The sequence below is a fragment of the Podarcis melisellensis genome, assembly GCF_964234715.1.
Source record: "Podarcis melisellensis genome assembly, chromosome: 8".
Classification (NCBI taxonomy): Eukaryota; Metazoa; Chordata; class Lepidosauria; order Squamata; family Lacertidae; genus Podarcis; species Podarcis melisellensis.
Genome location: NC_138540.1, coordinates 63,276,976 through 63,296,388, shown reverse-complemented (window position 1 = coordinate 63,296,388; position 19,413 = coordinate 63,276,976). Strand labels below are relative to the sequence as shown.

The window sequence follows — 19,413 nt, the reverse complement described above, 5'->3', positions numbered from 1 at the left end:
CCACACTTTCGACCACTTTAACAGATACGCATGCGTACTCCGCGAGCACCCGCTTGAAAAAGAAATGACGAGGCCTCAAAAAGAAGGAAATGGGTGGAGCTGGGAGGGGAACGGGAGAAACTTCGGCGCCTGCGCATAACGCCCCGCGAGACCAGACGGCCGGCGAAAGTTCTCCGGCGCCTGCGCGCTCGCACTCCCTCCGCTCCTATTGTGAGCGAGCGCCAGTCTTGCCGCCCCGCGCGGCTCGAGTCTCGCGAGAGGTCAGCACAAGGCGGTTGGCCTGAGGCGCTTTCTGCTTGTGTCTCTTTCGTCAGGAGGGTCGCTTCGCCGACCTCCCTTCGCGTTCTGCCTCGCTCTCCCTTCGAGCCAGCCGCCTCCGGACGAGCCATGTCCCGCTACCTGCGGCCTCCCAACACCTCGCTCTTCGTGCGGAACGTGGCTGACGACACCAGGTGTGTGTAAGTGAGGCGGGGGGTGGAGAGGGCATGGCAGCCGCCTGGCTGGGCCTGCTGGCCGAGGCGCGGAGAAAGAGCGAGCGAGCGAGCGAGAGAGGAGCCCCCTTCCCCCCCCCGTCGCCATTAGCTCTCTTGATTCTTCCCGTCCCGCATAGGCATTATGCAGAATGCGCCAGGCCTCCGTTTAAGCTGGGGGGAAAGCTCGCGGCGGAGGTCTTGGCGAGCCGCCTTCCCGCCATTTGTCTTATCTTCCCGCTTCTTGTGTGCTCTTCGTCGGGCCTCTGCACACCATGCCCCTCGTTTCACGTCCCACTTCAGCGCGTTTGTTCCGTGGCGCTTAACCGCCAATGTCGTTCTGAGGTCTCAGCACGCGGCTTCCCTGGGAGTAAGCGCCGATGAACTTCTGTGTGTTGTTCTCAAGCTTTCCCGTTTGGAGCCAAACGTGACTTGGCAAAACACAATAAGAAAAATAGGCATTTAGGCTCCGCTCTTCAGCCGGAAGAGTCCCCCGAGTAGCTTACAAATTAATGTTAAAAACCCTATCGTAGCAGCGTTTATTTTCAAAGACTTCTTTTTTCTCTCTCCCCCTCCCGCGCGCTTCTTGTCCTTATTCTTCTCTTGCCCTCTTTTCGTCTCTTTCGTTTTCCCTCATATTGTTTCATCCCCACCTGAGTCTCGTCTGTCTACCTTTTTTTTCTATTCATGGCACCATCTAATTTCTGTTTGGAATTTATCCTCATTAGATGGTTTTGCCTATATTTTCAACCAGCTGCGATGGCTATACTCTGTCTCTGAGGAAGTATCCTTCTGAATACCCATTGCTGAAAAATAAGGAAAGGAGAGTACTTTGTGGTTAAATCCTGCTTGCAAGTTTTCTACAAGCATCTGGTTGGTCCTCGAGTACTAATTGCCAGACTGGGCGAGCAGTTGGCCTGATCTAGTGGGCTGTTATGTTTTTAATTACTTCCCTAATCCAAATCTACAATTTTTAGGTTTTCAGTTTCAGTTAACTTCAGTATCTAGTTCCTTTATGTTTTACTAGGTCTGTTATGCCAGGTCTCTCTCCCTCCACCTATGGTTAAACTGGTTAGCAAGCCTCTAGAAATTACTTGAAATATAGAGTAGTTTATATTCAATCAAGAGCGGTCGAACTTTTTCTATTAATTCAGTCCCCTTTCTTTTCTTTAAAAAAAATGTTTCCAGATTGCAATAACAAAGAAAAGGAGAATGTGTGTCATTAGGAAAATTTTATATTAGATATTAACATTTAAATAGTACCTATTTATTTAAAGTACATTGTTTCAATAGGCCTTAACACAACTCTAAAGTATTTTACAGTTAGCAGTTCATAGCTCCTGGCGATGGTGGATGTGCTCCTTTGCTTTTTTATCCGCTATTATTCTGTAATAATTCCTAAAAGTCTTGAGGAACACTAGCATAGATTTTTTTAAATTAAAAAACAGCTTGAAAATATTTTCATCTAATTGATACACTTTAATAATGATTTGATATACTTGTATTTGGGAATGGACTGTTACCACAAAATGCTACGGAAATGGTCTTCAGTCCCACATTAAAGTAAGTTCTACTATGTTCAGTGGGTTATATTCCCTGTTGAGTTAGCATGGAATTGTAGCCTTAGGGATCCAACATGAATCCCACTCAAAGTTAAGCCATTGATATTATTGGACAGTGGACATAAGCTAAAATAGGTCTATCAGTTTCAGTGGCTCTGAGCCTAACTTAGTTGGATAGATCCCTTAGGGTTGTATCCAACATTAGTGTTCCACTTGCACAACAGAACTCCTCTCCAAAGCAGATTTTGGGGACACATGCAGAACTCTGCAAGCACAGCCTTGGATACAACCTTAATTTCAAATAGTGGTTGGCAATTGTCTCGTTAAGTATGTGTTCGTGTAGCTTGTTTTTTCTCAGCTTGCTTTGATTATAATTGGTAAAGACATTCAAATGGTCAGTGTTCTGTTTCAGGTCTGAAGATCTACGTCGTGAATTTGGTCGTTACGGTCCGATAGTAGATGTGTATGTACCTCTGGATTTCTACACTCGCCGTCCAAGAGGATTCGCTTATGTTCAATATCCTTTCTTCACATGGCTGATTAGTGAGGGGTGTTGAAGTTTGAAATTCACGTTTGTGTATGAGGTAACAACCCTAAATGAAAAAGCTGTTTTCTTCTGTGTTGTATATAATGTCATTGTAGTGTGCTCCATTTCCCTCACAGATGACTATCTTACAAAATTTCTATAAGTTAAAATTTAAATTGCATCAAGTAAAATGTGCTTTGTTATTGCAAGCTTCATATACAGATCTGTGCTTTTAACATTGAAATGGCCTTTGCTGCTGCCTCCAAGTGTATCGTTGCAGTTTTATATTACTGGCATTGATAAACTTGTTCTTGTGCTTAGCAAAATGTGGCTGATATTTTATTGTTTAACTTCGTGGAAACTGGAATAATTTGATCAAAAGCAGATTTGTATAAAAATGAGGTGAAAAGTTTTGCTCTGATTATTGTCCCCTAATTTACTGTCCTCTGTTGTTGCCTCAGAGTGTAAAGCTGTACAGTAATGGCGACCCCAAAGAGAAAGCATGAAAGAACCTTTAGAGTAGAGTTCAAGAATTAAGGCAAGTAGACAAGCCAAAGACCTCTTAAGGATCAGGCTTGAAGAGAAGGGAAAGTTTGGGAAAAGAAAAGATAAAGAAAAAGCTGGAAGAAGGACAAGCCATAATGGGAGACAAAGCTTCGCTTTATCTGCAAATGGGGGAAAAGGTTGTTTTTCAAAGTATAAAGATAAAGCCATCTGTCACTTTTGACCAAGCATCTCATGACAAGTCCTTCTGACAAGCACTTAAAGAGTTAAAGGTCAAGATGAAGTTGACTGGTGGCCAAGATAAAAGGAGCCAAACCTGATGTATCCTACAGAATAACAGCTGTCCTCTGGCTGCTTGTGTAAGTGATTAACCAATCAATTTTTCTGGTTTAGTCTAGCTTTGGGCCCTGTAATAATTTGCTTAACTTTGGTAGTATCTTCTGAAATTATGGTTCTCAATGAAATGCAATCACTCATTATTTGAGATGAGTATACCTGTAATAGGGTGAAATTTGGCTTAGGATTTGGTACATGAACATATAGGGACAACCTGTTTAGGCTACTTAGAGGTATGCAGGATATGGGTTATTACATTATATAATAAAATTTGGTATAATTTCATACTTTAAAACCTTAGTACAGTGGTACCTCAGGTTACAGATGCTTCAGGTTATGCGATTTTGGGTTGTGCACTGCGCTGAACCCGGAAGTACCGGGAACTGGTTACTTTTGGCACATGCGCAGAAGCCCCAAATTGCAGCGCGCGCAGACGCAGCGCTGCGGGTTGCAGATGTGCCTCCCGCACAGATCACGTTTGCAACCTGAGGTTCCACTGTATAAGAATCTAGGAAACATCTAGTACTAGTTTCATCAGCAAAAAGCAACATTTTGATGTCTTCTAATGAGTCTCTGCTGAGGGAAGCAAAACAGTTTTTCAGAGAAGCTATATTTGAAATACCCATATAGACAACTATAGAACGATTACTTTAAAATGAAATTTGTCTTTTGTCTCAAATAGATATTGTTAATGTCAGCTAATTTTTGTTATGCCATAGAACATGCCAAAAAATGAGGACAAGTTGGTAAACAAGGGTGTGTGATGACATTATGGGAAAGACAAAGCTTGCTAACTGTGTAGCTGTAAATACATCAAATTCCCAAGTACCTTAACATCTAGCACATTTGAAGATGTCCGTGATGCTGAAGATGCCCTTCATAATTTGGACCGGAAGTGGATTTGTGGCCGCCAAATAGAAATCCAGTTTGCTCAAGGAGATCGTAAAAGTATGTATACTGTCTTAACAACTGTGTAGTGTAAAACGTAAAGCCAAATACTCAGGGCTATGTATTAAATGTGTGGTCAGACTTGTCAGAAGAAGACAAAATCTGGTGCGGGTTTAGCACTGCGAAATAAAATAAATTAGAATATTTAAAGCATTTCTGTCCCAATCTTCAGCCAACAAGGCTCCCAGAATGGCTTGTGAATGGTACAATAAATTAAAACAAGACCACTTTGAGGGGGTTTTCTACAAGTGGTATATAAACTTTATGAAATACATAAATAAGACCCACAAGCTTACACTAAATAAATAAAAATGACACAAAGGGAAAGGGACATGGAGGGAAGCAGAAGAGGCACTGTTTAGGCACCTATTCCTAAACAGTTGTTAATGACTAGATGGCACAGTTCAGGGTTCTGTTTAGGGAAGTTTTTAATGTTTGATGTTTTATTGTGTTTTTAATACTCTCTTGGGTGCCAGCCAGCGTGGCTAAAGCAACTGAGTCAGAAGGGCAGCATACAAATAATTAAAGTATTATTATTATTAAATATTATGGAAAGCCTGATTGAGCTAGGCATTCAGCAAAGTGGATGGAATAAACCCTGCTTCCTATCCATCCCACTGAGACAGTCTGATGGAATGTCTGTTCCCAGGGAGAGGAGGCCAGATGGAGTTGGTCTATCACAACAGCTGATGGAGTGAGTGCTACTTGCCATTTTTAAGGTTCTAACGTGTATGATTGGAGGCAAGGAGAAAATCCTGGAAGCAAAGCTAGTGGGTTGGATCCAATATCAGTAATACTCAAAAGTAGACCTATTAAAGTTAATAGAACTTAGTATCTGCCCAAGTCCTGATAGTCCAACTTCCTCATTTGTCAAGAAGAGTGCAGATAATAAACTAGAGTGCTGGATGCCGAATAAAGGAAGCAGAGTTGATTTGCATATGTTTCTAATAATTTCTGCACGGTACATGTGTATTTCAGCTAGAAAATGTATTCATATAATCATGTATTTGAGTGTGCATACAATAACTTACTGTAATTGAGTACTATAGAAGGGTTTTGCTGTTGATTATAGATGGGAAACATTTGGCCCTCCATATATCTTAAACTGAAATGATCGGACAGTATGTTTTTTAAATTGTTCCATTTCAGAGATGAAGATCCATTGGTGGTGGGAAGTCATTTTAGGGGTCTGTTACTTAATGATGAACATGTATTGCATTTACAAACACCAACTGAGAATTTTTATTGTAACATTAAAAAATTGCTGTTCTGTTCTTCTGTAGCACCAAACCAAATGAAAGCCAAGGAAGGAAGAAATGTATACAGCTCTTCCCGTTACGATGACTATGACAGATACAGACGTTCTAGAAGCCGCAGTTACGAAAGGAGGAGGTCAAGAAGCCGCTCTTTTGACTACAGCTATCGCAGATCTTATAGTCCTAGAAAGTAAGTGTTGTACTTGGATTGACCTATGCTGCCATGTAATGGAGAAGAGAGATCATATTGACTGTTTGACACTTCTAGATATCAAGTCACCTTTGTAATAACATGCATGGAAGTTGTTGTACCTTGCATGGACCATCCAAAAGTCTGTGCATCACTGAAGAAAAATGAAAAACAAATGCAACTCTCAAGAAACTTTAACATAGTTGGGTGTGTGTGAATAATTTTAAAGGTATATGCCACTGTTTACTTTTTCTGATGTACCTTTTTAGCAGTAGACCTGCTGGAAGACGTCGACGTAGCAGAAGTCGTTCAGATAATGATAGGTAAACATTCTTTTATATAACAAATTCAAAATCAGACTAGTCTGTGCCTGCAAGAGTAAGCTATTTTGATGTGAGATACCCAACTCCTAGCAACTTGTCCATATTCAAATGTATTATCTTCCTCTTTCTGATAGGTTCAGACACCGTAACAGATCTTTTTCAAGGTCAAAGTCCAATTCAAGATCACGATCTAAATCACCCAAAAAAGAAATGAAGGCTAAATCACGTTCTAGATCTGCATCTCGCACTAAATCTAGAGGCACCTCTAAAACGGATTCTAAAACACAATATAAATCCAGCTCAAGATATGAAAAAGAATCAAGGAAAAAAGAACCAGCTAGATCCAAATCTCAGTCGAGATCGCATTCTAGATCTAGATCAAAATCCAGATCCAGGTCATGGGCTAGTCCCAAGTCCAGTGGCCACTAACAATGTACCTTGTTTTTTAGGCATGTATCATCCAGTTACACAGTTGAGTTATGATGTTGCAACATTGCATAAAATAACTTTCGTCAGTTATCCTGTTAGCAGACAATTAATACTATTAAAACACAATATTGAGAATCTTATACAAAAGAGTCCACTTTGTTAAATGTCATGGGCAGCTACTGAGGTTCTTGTGGTGTTTCTATGTATATTTTTGTAAAAGACTTGCATTTTTATGCTTCAAATATCAATGGCACATTGATTATGACAGTAGTTTACAGCTTGTCCTAATGAACTCACCCACAAACAATAACTGTTTCATGTATATTTAAATTGTCCAATAATCCCTGCAGTACAGTTGGAAAACTGCGCATTTGTGATGCACTGGTAACTGCTGTGAAATCAGAAATTAGTACTTTGACATTTGAGAGGGAGGGGATTTGCATTTTTCTTCCCCACTTGTGCCAAGGTGGCTCGTTCCTAAGGCATTGTGAAAAATAGTATTAAGATTCTCATTGATAACATCTGAAGGGATGGTTCTTGTAGCATAGTGAAAAGGAGATAAAACAGCCATGAGACTGTTGTGGAATTTGTCAAGGTTCCAGGTACTTTTTGCCAGCTACTTATATTGACACCTAAAATATTTAGTTACATAATTAGGTGAATGTGTATACATTTATATCCAGTGTATTGTATCTAGTGAACAGTTGACCTCAACATTGCATAGGGTTACTTGCTGTAAAACTGCAAAGAAAACATCTCAGATTAATGTGTATGATATGTAAGAATGAATATTTTTTGCCAATGACTTCATAGGTAGCCTGTGTATCCATAAGAACCAATTTCTAGTCTCCTATCTTTAAAAATTATAATTGACAGTTTTGAGTTTACATGTCAGAACCTACATCATAGTAGGTTAAACTAGTCTGTTTACCCAGAAGGTGATAATAAATTGTGCTCCACTTGCAATGTAGCATATCCAGTTCCAGTATACTGGTAGTTTATCATAATGTGAGCTTCTTCATCCCTATGAAGAAGAGCTGCATCCTACTTTTGGTTTGTTGTAATACAGTATCAGAACTGAACATGAAAAGTTGCCATGGCATAATCTCAAAGTATTCTCTGCAGAGAGCTCTCTTGTATTACAAACCATAGCTTTTTAATTCAAATGTGAAAGCCAGTATCAAACACTTAAAGACCCTCCACTTACGCTTGGTAGGATAATTGAATGTTGATGAATTGTTTTGTTTCAATTTTAGTTCTAACAGGCCACTCTAAATAAAGCTGGCTTTTAAAATTCTGGCTGTGGAATGTGTTTAAGAGGTGATTCTAGAACCTTTGTATATTTGATAGTATTTCTAACTTTCATTTAATGTTAAAAGTTAACGTTCTGCTATGCAATCATTTATATCTGCGTTCCTTTAATTTTGTAGACTTTCCCCGATGTATAGTTTAAAACAAAGTGTAAAATGGTAGCGTTACTGTGCAGCTCTGGTCAGATGAAAGTTGTGGAAATAAACTTTGTATTTCCTTTCTTATAGAGGCTTCTAAAAGGGTATTTTTATATGTTCTTTTTAAAATATTGTGTACTACTTTAAAACATCAATGTTTTGATCAAGGAGGACCCAGCTTATTATCTGCTGTAAATTTAGCAAACATGCTGTAATAAAAGAGATCCAGTGATTCTGCATTGTAATCTTAACCTGTTCCAAACACTGTTTAAAATGTATCGGTTTGTGGCTGAGGGATAAAATTTTATATCAGTATTGCGTAAAAATGGGTACTAAGTTGTATTGCTCAAGACATACCAATGATGTATTTCCAACTATGATTGGAAGGTTGATCAACAAAATAATTCTTTGTTGGGATAGTTTGGTGTAGGTATTTGTATAGGATTGCATTTGACCAGTTTAAAAAACAAAATACTGGTCAAATCAAGTAGCTAAAATAAGCCTTCAGATTGTAGTGCTCACTGTAGAACTCCTGGTTCCTAAAAAGCTCCTGCTCTCCCTAGCACAGTGCTAGGTTATATGAAGTCATTCATCGTCCTGTTACAATACCTGACCCTATGATAGTCACCATTGTGGCACATAAAGCTGCAGGATTCCTTTTCTAAGAAAAGGTTTTCTTGACCCAAACTTTGTTCTCTGACTACACTTTCTGCAAAGTATCCTTGATGCAATGACAGGCAGTCCTTTGAGACAATCATGCCAAATGCATCCTGCACAAACCTCCATATTCATAGTCTTAAGGGCTCATTCTGCATTTATATTCAGTGTACATATGCATTACACTAGAGAGGCTATCTTTACATCCACGCCATACATTAGTTCAGATGTGCACTGGGGCTACTATATGACAAGCTTCCTGGAAAATTAAAGAATGGTTGGCTACTACAACAGGGTTGTGGGCTTTTCCAGTGCTGCATTTGTGGGTACAGGGAGCAGGGAATCCCTCAACCATGTAACTGCTACAAGATGCCATGATGCAAGTAAGAGAGGTTGTTGGGTATAGGGATGATTTTGGAGGGTTAAGGTATCCTAAAACAGATACAGTCCTGTGAATTCCTATCGTTTTCCACTGGCTACATACCACACAAGAAGTGAGTTACAGTTCTTTCATTATTCCTTTTCAAATGAAGTTAATACATTATAATTCCAAAAGCCAGTATTGCTCATTGCTCACCCTTCCAAATTCCCCATGTGTCTACACTGTAAGCTAAATAACCACTAGTTTTCTGGCAGACAAGTGTTTCAACTTCTTATTTGGCTATAACAATCACTTTAGGTTTGGTTGATTTGTAAGTTTGTTGAGGTCCCTGGGATGCACATTTGATTTAGTGAGCAGCTATGAGTCCTTGCTGCATTTTGTCATCCAAACGATGCAGACCTGACAAACCAGAGATGGGAAAGAGCACTCTGAAGTTGTGCAGTTGCTTTTAATTTTGTTCGCCCTGACCTAGCCACTGTGATCCACGTGACGTCACCTCCAGACTGAATTATTGTAACTCGCTCTACGTGGGGCTGCCCTTGAGACTGACCCAGAAACTCCAGCGGGTGCAGAATGCCGCAGTGAGACTGCTATACCAGCTGCACTGGCTCCCGGTGGAGTACAGGATCAGGTTTAAGGTGCTGGTTTTAACCTTTAAAGCCCTATACGGCCTAGGACCCTCGTACCTACGGGACCGCCTCTCCTGGTATGTCCCACAGAGGAACTTACGGTCTTCAAATAAAAACATCCTCAAGGTCCCAGGCCACAGATAGGTTAGGCTGGCCTCAACTAGAGCCAGGGCTTTTTCGGCTGCGGCTCCAATCTGGTGGAACGCTCCTTCACAAGAGACTAGGGCCCTGCGGGATTTGACATCTTTCCACAGGGCCTGCAAGACAGAGCTGTTCCATCAGGCCTTTGGTCATGGCGCAGCCTGACTCCCTCCTTTGGCAATCTTTACAGAACTTAAGCTTATGGTTGCCATCAACTTGATTTTAATTAATTTTTATAATGAAATGTTTTTAGAATGTTGCACTATTTTATTGTTAGCCGCCCTGAGCCTGGCTTTGGCTGGGGAGGGCGGGATATAAATAAAATTTATTATTAAGCACACCAAATCCTGTCTAAATAGTTTCTTTGCTCCAGTTGCAGAGGAATAATGGGAGAAAGACAACAGAAAACTCAGGCTACTGTTGTCTTTCTCCCATTCATTCTTTCCAAGGCATCCTTTACCAACATATACATAAGGTCTAGTCTTTTACTCTTTAATAAACTCAAATTGAGAAGAGTAAGGCATATTCAATTTACAAACCCAAATCCATAATTCTAAGATAAAGCAAATTAAGTAATAGTGTGACCAAGTGATTTAATCTTGCAGCTTACAGTACATTTAAAGTGTGTAGAACCCCCACACCCCAGAAAAGGGAAAGCTTGTGTAAAAGTAATAAGCCAACACATTATTAGGGGAGAGAAAACATTACGATTTTTTATTTAAATTTTGTTTCTAATTCAAATTCAAGCAGTACTTCAAACATGAAATTTAGATCAGAATTACATTTGGGCTATAACAATGATTTCAACATATTGATGACAATTTGGGGAAACAATACTTATGTTTTTTCAAGATGCCCAATACATTTCATTTGGGAATATGGAAAGTTTCTTTATGGTTGCAAACATTTTGAATGTACAAATAGATAAAACATGCACTTTTGTATTGTCAAGTGCTGCAGAGACTTTCTAAAGTAATTAAACATGTTTATTAGTAACTACTGGTAGAAATCCACCTTTGGTATCACCACCAGATATTCATCATGGAAGGAATTTAAGATTTCCATTGCTACCAAGTCAAGCACCACATACAATTTAAGAAATTATATCCAATTCTGTAGATTCTTGGATGCTGGCAGAAACTGAAAATTGGTTTTTCAAGTGTGTCATGAGATAGTTGAACTACAGGTCTGAGAGAGCGAAGTTCTACACAGCAGATCCACTGCAATTAAGTGACCTGGTTTAGTCGTGCCCATTAATTCCAATGGATCTACTCAAGTGTGACTAACATGGTATACAACTCTTAATTGCATCATTCAACGCTGCTAGGAAAGGTAATGAGTTCAAATGCATACTCTTAAACCAAATAAAATATCCAACCCGAGTCACAACTAAGATTAGACTGTCACAAATAAAAGATGGGTTTTTGGCAGATCTTTATTTTACACTTACTACCATTGTGGGTATTTAAATTTCTGATAATGGTTTGTCTCTGCTGTTTACTCAGTACATTCAAAATGAAAGCATTTACTGGCTACAATGCAGCCTTCCTTCAACAGCCCAATCCTAAACACACTTGAGTAGTTCAGATGTAATCAAGCTTGCTTTCAAGTTAAGTGTGCCTAGAATTGCTGCCCAAGGACACAATTCAGCTCCATTGCACCCTGAACTTTTTAAAAAAATGCTTGTTTTACCTTTAAAAAGCAGCTTCTCTTTGTACCAAGGTTACTTTAAAATTCAACTTAACAACCAAAGCCAAAAAATGGGGGCATATACCCTCACTGATACTTGAGTGCAATGGCACAGACATGTGCTTTTAAGGTTTTTTTAAACTTTTTTTTTATTTTAAAAAAAATCATGCCATGTGTTTAGCATGGTCTTCTTACATTCAGCAGTTTTGTACTAAAAATATTTCATCTTGGCAGGAAAGCCCAGCATAAATTTACATATGCTACAAAGTTTTACATTTATTTACATGGCTCTTTTTTCCCTAGATAAAGGATGTTTTACACTTGCTAAGTTCATTTAAACAAGTTCATATCATCCAATTTCAGACTGGCCTCAACAGTTCTGTTTCAGCAAAAGATACAAAACATACAGAATGTGTTTCAAACACACAGCTCAGTGAAATTCTGTGAACAAAAAAACACTTTGAAAGCTTTTGGCAGTCAATCGGCAATGCAAAAATGTTCTTGACCTGGCACACATAGACTGTTTGTGCTTGATGCAATACATTTCTATGGTTGTGTAAAAAGCTAAAGATCAAGTGCATGCCCATGTTTTCATTCTTATTAAACAAGTTCTATACAGAATGAGATTTCCAAATTTAAGCGTTTACATTTTGGTCACAGGGTTTTGAATGGATGCCTACCCGCCCAAACCACCAGTTCAAATGATACAGGTCTCGTAAACTAATAAAATCCATCACAATCTAAATGGCTTTCTTAAAACAATTTTAGGTGTTTGTGTTTTTTACATTAGAAACTCTAGGCAAAAAGTTACTAACATTTCACAGTATGTGGGGGATATCAATGATATTTTGCAATTACTTTGCATTTCAGTGGTTGTAAATTTGGTCAGCTGGTGTTAAATTTTAATTCCCCCAAATACATGCTCCATCAAGCAGTTCGAAGGGCCCGGTAGTGTTTGTAATTCCAGCACCACACCAGAAGTTGGTTCAGACTACATATTGATTACAATGGTGCATCAGTAGCACAGAAGTTGATAAAAGTGCACAGAACCCCAAAATAGGTGTTAACCAGTGCACAAAACCCCAAAACGGGTGTTTCCAAGTGGGGATTCCCCGCATGACATAAAAAACTGACCCAACTTCTATTACACAGCTCATTAATTCCATAAGATGTGTCTTGGTTTGCATTTGGGAACCCAATGCAGACCAACCTTATGGAATTTGAAATGATAACGTGTATCTTTTATCCCAATGTATTCATAGATTGTATCTCAAGCCTGGACTTTAAGCAAGGTCTTAAGTTGAAAAGTCATGATTTCTTTATCAGCAGGGTCAAGTGAAACAGTTACCCAGTGGCTCGGTGGTTTAGGAAGAACACTGGGCGATGGTGGCTCACTGAATTTTGCTCCAGCATAATTTTCATTGGTTTGAGGCATGAAGAGGGAGTGGGATAAAGCTGGACTCCAAGTCTGGTTAGTTGGGAAGTGCATTGTATTCTTCCCCCCATTCTGCATGGCCTGCCATGCTACAGATGATGGGCTGCATCCATGTCCCCTCTCTTTTTTGTGGATTTTCTTTATCTGCGAATTCTGATCTTTGCTTTTTTTCCTGTTGTTCAGTTGTTGGTGGTTCTTCGAAGTATTTCTGGGCTGGGTAGATGGAATGTTGAACCTTTCTCCACCCCCCATCTTCAACTTAAGTGTCACCTAGGGCAAGGCAGAGAAGAAAGCAAATGCAATTGTCAATAGAAAGCCAGATAAAGTTTATTGAAGATACAAAGCACACTCTAAATTATATATTCTTCCTTTGCTTAAAGAGATTAAATTATTTATCAGATTTGTGTTTTCAAACTAAAAAGACAAAAATCTAAATGACTTTACTGGCCTTTCATGTCACTACTATTTTTAAAAAAATAAAACAACAGCATTAACCATAGGTTTAAGAGCCTCAAGCTACACCATGTAACAAGTCATAATGACTTAAAAGTTTAATTTGCAAACTTTTTTAAAGGTTGCATTATGCCAAGGAATCCCTAATCCCTCACACAGACATAATTTGAAGGGTTCAAGAAGCTTGATAAATAGGTTTCAAGTGGTTCAAAGACCAGGTCTTAATTGTAGAAGGTTAGGAGTACTTGTGATATTCCAATGCTGTTTTGTCCTCTACCTTTCAGTTCTCTCTTCAGATTCCACAGTCTCCACCTCCTGTTCTATTTCCTGCTGCCAGACCTGAAGGAATAGATACTGACTCCTGCTGGACCCCTTCCTTTGGCTAGGAATGGTAGTTCTCATGGGCCGATTTGCTGTTTTCAGCCACGAAGCCGAGCCCAACATCGGATTCTCGGCACACGGGCTTCTAGGGTAGAAGTCCCAGCTCTGAAAAGATAAAGATTTTTTTAAAAAAACAAACAAATCAGATATAGCTCCTAGTCAGAAATACAGTTTGGAGAACAAATAGAATTTTGATTCTCTTAAAAATAACATCAACACATTGTCTCTGTTCTAAACCATCAGTTGCATTTGAAAAAAACATTAGTAATTCTAGTATTTTTTTCAGTATGGGTATCAAATTTCAGAGGAGCAGCCATATTAGCAAAAGCACAGACTAAAATAAAATAGACTGTGGCATAAGAATTTGTGGGCTAGATCTCACTTTACAGAAACAAGCCTGGACCTGGAAGAGTCCAGTTCTATGCATGCTTACTCAGACGTTCCAGTGTACTCAAGGAAGCTTACTAATAAGTATGCACAGGACTGCAGCCTTTGTCCATCTACAGTCATATCTCGGGTTACAGAAGCTTCAGGTTGCGCACCGCGCCGAGCCCGGAAGTACCAGAACGGGTTACTTCCGGGTTTTGCTGCATGCGCAGAAGCACTAAAACACGGTTTGCGCATAAGCGCTGAATCACACATGCGCAGACACAGTGCTGCGGGTTGAGAATGTGCCTCCCACATGGATCACATTTGCAACCCAAGCATCCGCTGTATTTATTTTTAACTCCAGAAGGTACTCTTAACTCCCCACTCATTACAATAGTAATTTAACCCAGACTTCTCAAATGTGCTGTATCCCAATGTTTTTGAATACAATTCCCATCAAAACATCTAGAGGACACGAGGCTATGGAAGGCTGCATTAACCAGAAACATGTCAATTAAAAAAAACTTTAGCAGCAAACCCTTATAAGTGCAAATGTTCAATGGTTTGTAGTTAAGATATTTAGCAACAAGTGCTGAAACTAATTAAACAGTTTCTATTTAAACAAGCTCAGTACCCGACAATTTAATCATTACAGTCGTTAACTGGAGTCAGTCAAATTTAAAAGATAATCCTTTTCCTGAGATTATGACTACCAGAATTCTCCTTTTTCAGGAAGAGTAAGATTCCAGAATTTATTTCTTTAAAAAGCAAGCACAGCTAGATCTTTGAAAAGTGTCTTCAAGAAGCCAGTACTCCCATTCAAGACAATATGAAAGGGGGTTAGATTCATAAACTGTCTTATACCCAGTACATTTTGTCCAGGACTGTCTATCAGGGGTGCCAACTTGAATAAAATGTTGTGGGGGGCCCAAATAAGCCCCACCCTGCATAATCGGTCACATGATGCAGTGCACACACACAATTTGAATGGGAATGCCCATCAACTTTGTGTGGGTCTAGCCCCCCCCAAAAAATATTTTATTGTGGGGGCCAAAGCCCCCAGGAGTTTGCTCCTATGCTGTCTACTCTGACTGGCAGTGGCTCTCCAGAAGAGGTGTCTCACCAACTACTGCTCTGCTCCCTAATTATTATTTTTCTAAGATGCCAGGGATAAAACCTGGTTTCCTTTGCATGCAAAACGTTTCTTCCTTCCTTCCAATAGAAACTACATGGCAGCATTTATCTTCCTTCAAGCAAATCCTCTATCCACCGTTGCCAATTATACTCTCTCAGAGATATGCAGTTGGTGGCATCTTAAACCCCTTTATTTCAATTATTTATAGAGCACTACAACACCATCACAATGTTTCATATATATTTGTTTTCTGATTGGTTTTCAGATTTAAGCTACGTTTTAGCTAGTTTCTTTCGTATGCTGCTTGGAGAGATCTTTAAATCAAGGATACATACTGTACTTGTTCCACTTTCTTTGCTCACTCACATGACCAAAGGAATAAAAACAAAACCCTCAGCCGGATCACAAGTAGTAACACAGATTTTCCTAACTGCGCACACTGCAAACTCTTCACCAAATTTTATTTCATATTGTTTTTGATAGCGACCTCCCCACCCAACCCTGCTTCCTTATCTAACCTCCTTTACCACTACAGGGGGGGGATCGGTCCTGGGTTCAAAACAAGGCAGGATACTTTAGCCACCTCCTATATACTTATCACTTCTGGAATTCGTTTCCCAAGTAAAGCCTTACCACCGCGACACACAAACACAAAGGGGAATTCGTAAAGCCTCCCTGCTGAAAAAGAAACCACCAATCCTCCGGGGAAACCGAAGCCTAAAGTCTTTCCCTTCTCGCCGCCAACACCAAGGGAGGGGGAGGCTTCGATTTCCTCCTTTCCCACAAGAAAACAAAGCCTTCCAACGTTATTAGGAGGGCCCTGTACTGGTCAACGTCTTGAAACGGGCTTGTATCTTACGAAGTATCTTACGAAGGAGCAGATCCACCGAGAAATAAATGGGACACGGTCTATCACCCAAGTCCACCAATTTCAGCGAGTCCACTCTCAGTGTATGATTTGGTCAGGAACAACCCGATGCGGGTTTTTGTAGCTGTTGGTATTAAAGGGCCCTGTTGTTGATGCCTTATTTATCTCACGCGAGTGAAGGAAACCGGAGTCTCTCCCCCGCCCAGAGAAAAGGGAAGGAAGAAACGAGCTTGAGCTCTTACTCACAAGACCCATTGAAATCAATGGATGCGGCTAACGTAGGTCCATTTCAATAAGCCTACTCAAGAGTAGAGCTTAGGAGGAGACAACCCTCTGAGGTTCAGTTCCGCATAAACACGGACAGAGAGTTAGGCGCCAGCTACCCCGGATTCCTCTCCCCCCCCCCCTTATAAACCTTACCATTTCTTATCACTTCCACCACCGATTAGGGAAGAAAGACCCATCCTAAATGCGGGAGACACAACATGGCGGCGAACCCACCCGGAGGTTCCCTCCACCCACCGCACCCAGAGCCTCCCCTCGGCCGCCCAACACATTCCCGACTGCCGCGGGAGCCGCAGTCCTTTTCGCCTCACCGCTAAAGCGCAGCCCGCTCCGCTCCTCTCTTCGCCTCCCGCCGCTGCCGCTCTCGCCTTCCGCTGAAGCAAACTCGCACACAAAATGGCGGCCACATTCTCCCCGCTTACGTACGAGCGAGGAGGAGGGGGGGAGCCACGCACAACAGGGCGTCCTCTCTCGCTCGGGCTAGCCAATGAGAGAGCGAAGTGTGAGAACAGATAGCCAATAGGAATTGCGTCCGCCTGTTGCTAGGCTTGGGAGGGAACTCGGAGTGGTTAAAAGGGAAAAGGAAAGGAGGGGGATGGCGCAGGCCGAGGAGTTGTTTTTCCTGCTGTTGTTCGATTTGAACCTCTCGAGAGAGGGGCATGTCGGGATAATGAAGGGATGCGGGAGCAGCTGAGGATGTGATGTGGGGCGGAGGGACTGTAGCTGCTCCTGAGAGGGAGGTGTTCTGCTTCTCTTGCTCGGTCTTGCACGTATCTTGTTTTTACTCATCAACAGTTCAGAGGGTAGTTGTGCATTAGGTCACAATCACACAACATACATTTAGAGTACATTTGTCCCCGCTCCAAGAAAAGCCTGGGAACTGTGGTTGGCCCGTCAGTTACACTCCACAGCACCGGCCTCAACAAAATACGGTTCTCATGAATTCTGGGGGAGAATGCGTGTATGATGCTTTTGGGTGGTCTTTGGCGAAGGGGTTGGGCAGTTTTAAAAGTAAGAGTTGTTACACGCTTTCGTTCTGGGTCCTCACATTGCAGTGGGGAGAGGGAACTCTGTTGCAACAGAAAAAATAAAAGAAATTCCTTGCTTTCCTGGTTCCTGCCTCCATCCATTATTCTCTGACCGATCATGGACTCAAGTCCCTTGAGGAATTGGGCTGTAAAATTTCGTGTAACAAATATCAAAGTTGAAATAAGGAGAATATGCCCAAAGGATCAAGTTTACCATGTTTCAAGTTAAAGAGTGTTGTAAGAAAAACTCCTCTTTCCTGGTTTCCAGGAGCCCATATAGAGTCCTTCTAAGGTTCCCAATCCTAGGAGAAAGTAACAGAGGCCAACCAGAGTACAGTATATTGAGAAGCAAAACAGCTAGTAAGCTTGATCTTTATTAAAAGAACTGTTGCAAAAGGGTCCCCACTCAGGGGGGAGAACCCTGAACAATGGTGCGCAAGCAAGACTCTTGAAATTGCCCACCCTGTAGCCCAAGACCCATCCACCACCACCACCCCCGAAAAACATCATACATACATCACATCACTGTCTGCCAGGATACCTGATAATGGTCACTGATTGCATTACCTGGGCAATCTGGCCATCCTTTTGTGATGGTTAATACTTTGGCTCCTGAATCCAGGTCACAGGCTCACCCTATTCATACACAAATACACCCTTAAGACAGGATTTGCAAGCAAAAAGACAATGGGAAGGCTTTCCCTATTGGCCTCCCTTACTGCAGAGGAATATTTGAGGTCACTGGAAGAGTCAAAATGGCTACAGGATTGCTCTCCTGCACTATTGCAGACACATGGCTTGTATACTTATGTAGGATTTCTCTAGCTTACTTTCCAGATAATTTAGCCCCTATTCTATTCATTAAAAATGGAATGTTTTTCCCCTACAAACATTTTTAAGATTTATCTATTTACTTAAAAATAGAATTGCCCAATTCTGTGACCTCAGGATGGCTCACAATAAATATAAGAAACTGTCAAACTCTTTGTTAAGAATTTAACACTTTTAACTATTTAATTTTTGTTAAGACAATGGCCCAGCCAAATTGGTTAAGTATGGTACCTGCATGTCTAAAGACCTGGTCAAGTACATACGGTATGTTTTGTCATTGAGACAAGCTAGTGATGCTTCAAGGAGCATCCAGCTCAGTATTGCAGACACTGACTGGCAGCCGCTCTCCAGGGTTTCAGGCAGTCCTACCGAAATATGTTGGGGGCTTCGAACTTGGGACCTTCCACATGTAAAGCAGATGCTCTACCATTAAGCTATGGCTCTACTTTTTGTTTATTTCTCTCCACAGGTTATATGGATGCCAAAAGCCCAACTCAAGTGCTCAAAAACATGTGGATATGTACCGTACTCATTAGTGGCTTTAAATGCAGAAAGGTTATTCCTGCCTCCTGTGCATTTCAAGTCACATTTGCATGTTGCTGTACACCCCAGAGAAGGGGTGGGGATGTCTTAATCTGGCACACATTTATGTTTTCCCATGCCTGCAGCCCTACTCCTTGCCCGCCGAACTCCTATTCTATGAAGCTGTCATCTGCACATGCGCAACCGCTGTCTCAAACATACACACCTCACCTTAACTGCAAAATGAATGCAGCTTGTGCTTTCAGATTGAATGGAATCTGGTTTGAGAGACAACACATCAAACAGTAGTATTACTCAAGAAACAACAGGACAGATATGGACTGTGGCTAAAGTCATGCATACATGGCTTCAAAGACCAGTAGTGGGAGTGCACTGGAGCCATTAATGGTAATGTTTACATAGCCTTAGTCAAAGTTCATTTGATGACTGATTCATTCAATGTCTCATTGCCAATCTCGCCTTCTTCAGCTCTGAATTCCTGGTGTCTAGCCATCTGGCCTATCTATGTACTTCCATGGAGTATGAAGAAGGTTGTCTACATGTTCTTTTCCCTCCCAAGGCTGCATGTGCCAGACAGAGGTCCTCCTTTGGAAAG

The 19,413-nt window shown here is 41.0% G+C and overlaps 2 protein-coding genes across 4 annotated transcripts; one reads left to right on the top strand and one right to left on the bottom strand.

The window, feature by feature from the left end:
• The first annotated feature begins 251 nt into the window (after window positions 1–251).
• On the top strand, window positions 252–8,224 carry SRSF10 (serine and arginine rich splicing factor 10). 3 transcript variants are annotated; one of them, XM_081921533.1, is made up of 6 exons: window positions 252–452; window positions 2,445–2,551; window positions 4,245–4,346; window positions 5,630–5,792; window positions 6,062–6,115; window positions 6,250–8,224. In XM_081921533.1, the coding sequence occupies exons 1-6, from the start codon at window positions 388–390 to the stop codon at window positions 6,542–6,544; spliced, it is 786 nt and encodes a 261-aa protein (XP_081777659.1). In that variant the 5' UTR covers window positions 252–387; the 3' UTR covers window positions 6,545–8,224. The 3 variants fall into 3 exon arrangements, with proteins under 3 accessions (XP_081777659.1, XP_081777658.1, XP_081777660.1); XM_081921532.1 differs by having other exon boundaries at window positions 252–458; XM_081921534.1 differs by lacking the exon at window positions 6,062–6,115 and having other exon boundaries at window positions 252–458.
• Window positions 8,225–12,435: 4,211 nt separating this feature from the next.
• Window positions 12,436–16,878, bottom strand: PNRC2 (proline rich nuclear receptor coactivator 2). The gene is made up of 3 exons (XM_081921243.1): window positions 16,728–16,878; window positions 13,656–13,864; window positions 12,436–13,195 (listed from the first exon to the last, which is right to left on the bottom strand). Exon 3 carries the CDS (start codon window positions 13,175–13,177, stop codon window positions 12,761–12,763), a length of 417 nt encoding a protein of 138 aa, XP_081777369.1. The 5' UTR covers window positions 13,178–13,195; window positions 13,656–13,864; window positions 16,728–16,878; the 3' UTR covers window positions 12,436–12,760.
• Between the last annotated feature and the right edge of the window lie 2,535 nt (window positions 16,879–19,413).